The sequence below is a fragment of the Penaeus vannamei genome, chromosome 28 (genome assembly GCF_042767895.1).
Source record: "Penaeus vannamei isolate JL-2024 chromosome 28, ASM4276789v1, whole genome shotgun sequence".
NCBI classification, from domain to species: Eukaryota; Metazoa; Arthropoda; class Malacostraca; order Decapoda; family Penaeidae; genus Penaeus; species Penaeus vannamei.
This window is the reverse complement of record NC_091576.1, coordinates 12,766,835-12,769,334: the sequence shown is the minus strand read 5'-3', so window position 1 is coordinate 12,769,334 and position 2,500 is coordinate 12,766,835. Positions and strand designations below refer to the sequence as shown.

General features: G+C 32.0%; 1 protein-coding gene across 1 annotated transcript in view; it reads left to right on the top strand.

Annotated features, from left to right (window-relative positions):
* LOC113802512 (U-scoloptoxin(01)-Cw1a-like) overlaps positions 1–2,500 on the top strand; it is a gene marked incomplete at its 5' end in the record, with an annotated part of 10,460 nt that overhangs the window by 6,089 nt on the left and 1,871 nt on the right. The window contains 1 exon segment of the mRNA XM_070141822.1: positions 90–169. Coding sequence (XP_069997923.1) covers positions 90–169 — 80 coding nt within the window.

The window sequence follows — 2,500 nt, the reverse complement described above, 5'->3', positions numbered from 1 at the left end:
CAGCTTAAGTTTCGGATTTCTAATAAAACCACGTCTCAATAAGGAAACTTAGGGCAGGCTCTGACCCCCCCCCCCTCTCTCCGCGGCAGGTGTGGCACTGGTGCGTTCCCGGCGGCCAGAAGTACTCGTTCCTGTGCCCCAACATGACGCTCTTCAACCAGCTGTACAGGTGAGTGGCGGCCTCGGGGTCCGGGCGCCGTGGCAGGTGGTGGCGATGGGCGGCCGGGGAGGAGAGCGGTGGTGGCAGCAAAGATGACGAAGATGGTGGAAACGACACTGATGATCATGATGACGATGATGCTGATGGGAGAAGCAGCGTTGGTATTAGTAATAAGGATAATGATGATGTTAATAACAATAATAATGATGATGATATAATGATAATGGCAATAATAATGATAGTAATGATAATGATAATAAGAATAGGAATAAGAATAAGAAAAAAAAAACATCAATGGTAAAACAATAATGGTAATAATAATGATAATAAAAATAGTAATGATGATAATGATAATAATTATAGTAACAATAATGCTGATAATAATAATGATAATAACGAAAATAATTAAAGTAATGATGATAATGATAGTAATAATATAAAAAGTAATGGTAAAAAGAATGATAATGACAATAGTAATAAAAATAAGGATAGCAACAACAACAATAATGATAAAAACAATAACGATGATGATAATGATATTAATAGTATTAATAAAAAGGAACAGTAAAACAATATCAATAATGACAACAGTAACTGACAACCTTTACAGCAATAACAAGCAAACCTATTATGTAAATATTGCAAACATAAAACAAACCGATTATCTTTCCCTTTCATTTACCAGAAGCATCACATCCGAAAAACAAAAAACAAAAAACGCATTAATCTCGGCTCGTGCTTGGCCACACTATCCCAACGACAGGCCACGAAAATGACACGTCATAACGACCATTATTTCAGCTAGGGTTTTAGTGGTCCACGAAAGGGCTTGGCCAGGGCCGTTCAGCAGGTGCCGGGTTAGTTTAGGATCTATTAAGAGACCGCTGGCACACGTTGGCAGCGTCATTGTAAAATAAAGGAAAAATCTTTCATATTGGATTATTTAATTGATAGAAACGCGAGAAGGTTTATATTGTCGTTATTCTGATTGAGCACAATTTATTTTCCTATTCATAGCAAATCAGTTCTGATGGAGAGGTAAATATGAGAACATTCTTTACTGATCGCGCCTTTTAAAATGTCATTTCTCCTTATGTTATGGTGCCCATTTTCCTCGCTGTAGTTGCACTATCTGCCTGATCGTGTATCATTACAATATCAGATTGATTAATGATAAATCTTTGAGATCCAAATATGATTAGGCCTACATTCGAATGGCTAACGCACACAAACGCGCAGAAAGTAAAAGTTAATTTAGGAGAAAAAGGACATTACCAAAACTGTTTTCTTGCCTGATTTGGCTCTCCAACCGAGGCCACCGGCGGCCGAGACTGAGAGCAGAACGGTTTCTAAGAGTAATAGTATAAATTATATTAACGATAATGATGACAATTATAATGACACTGATAATAGTGATGGAGGGGATGATAATGGTATAGTGATGTTGATAACAGTAATGGTGATGGTTATGGGGATAATTGGATTAATTGGCTATGGCATAATTGGATTAGTTAACACTGTGTTCAAAATGACATCATGAGAATGATTTGTGTATATAATAACATGGGTAATAGTATTACATACTGACAATAACATTTTAAGCAATGAAAATGCAAACAATAATCACAATAGCTAACGATAATGATCAGGTTATTGATAATTATGGTATCATAATGATGGCAATGATGATTGAAGTAATGGTGCAAACAATGATTCTGATGATATGGACAGTTGTATTATTATTATTATCATTACCACTATTAGTATTATTATTATCATCATCAATATCATTTTCCCCTTATCATAGATATTATCATTTTTATTATTATCTTTATTATTACTATTATCATCATCGTCTTCATTATCATTATCATTAGTATCATTATTGTTATCATTATTTTATTATGATTGTTATTATTGTCATTATTATAGTAATTGTTATTCTGAATCATTATCATTATCAATGTTGTTATCATTATTATTATCATCATTATTATTATTTCCTTTAGTTATCATTACCGTTATCATTATTATTACGATTATTATTGCCATCATAACTATTATGGTTATTATAAATATCATTATTATCACTACTATTATTACCTTTATTATTATAATAATTATTATTATTATCATCATTGTAATTATTATAAGTAGTAGCATTAGTAGGCCTATTGTAGTAGTATCATCATCATAATCATAATAATACTAAATATTATTAATATCATTATCATTATTATTATTATAGTTTTTATTATCATTATTAGTAGCATTCCTATTAGCATAAACATCATCATTGTTGTTGTTATTATTATTATCATTATTATTAACATTACTATT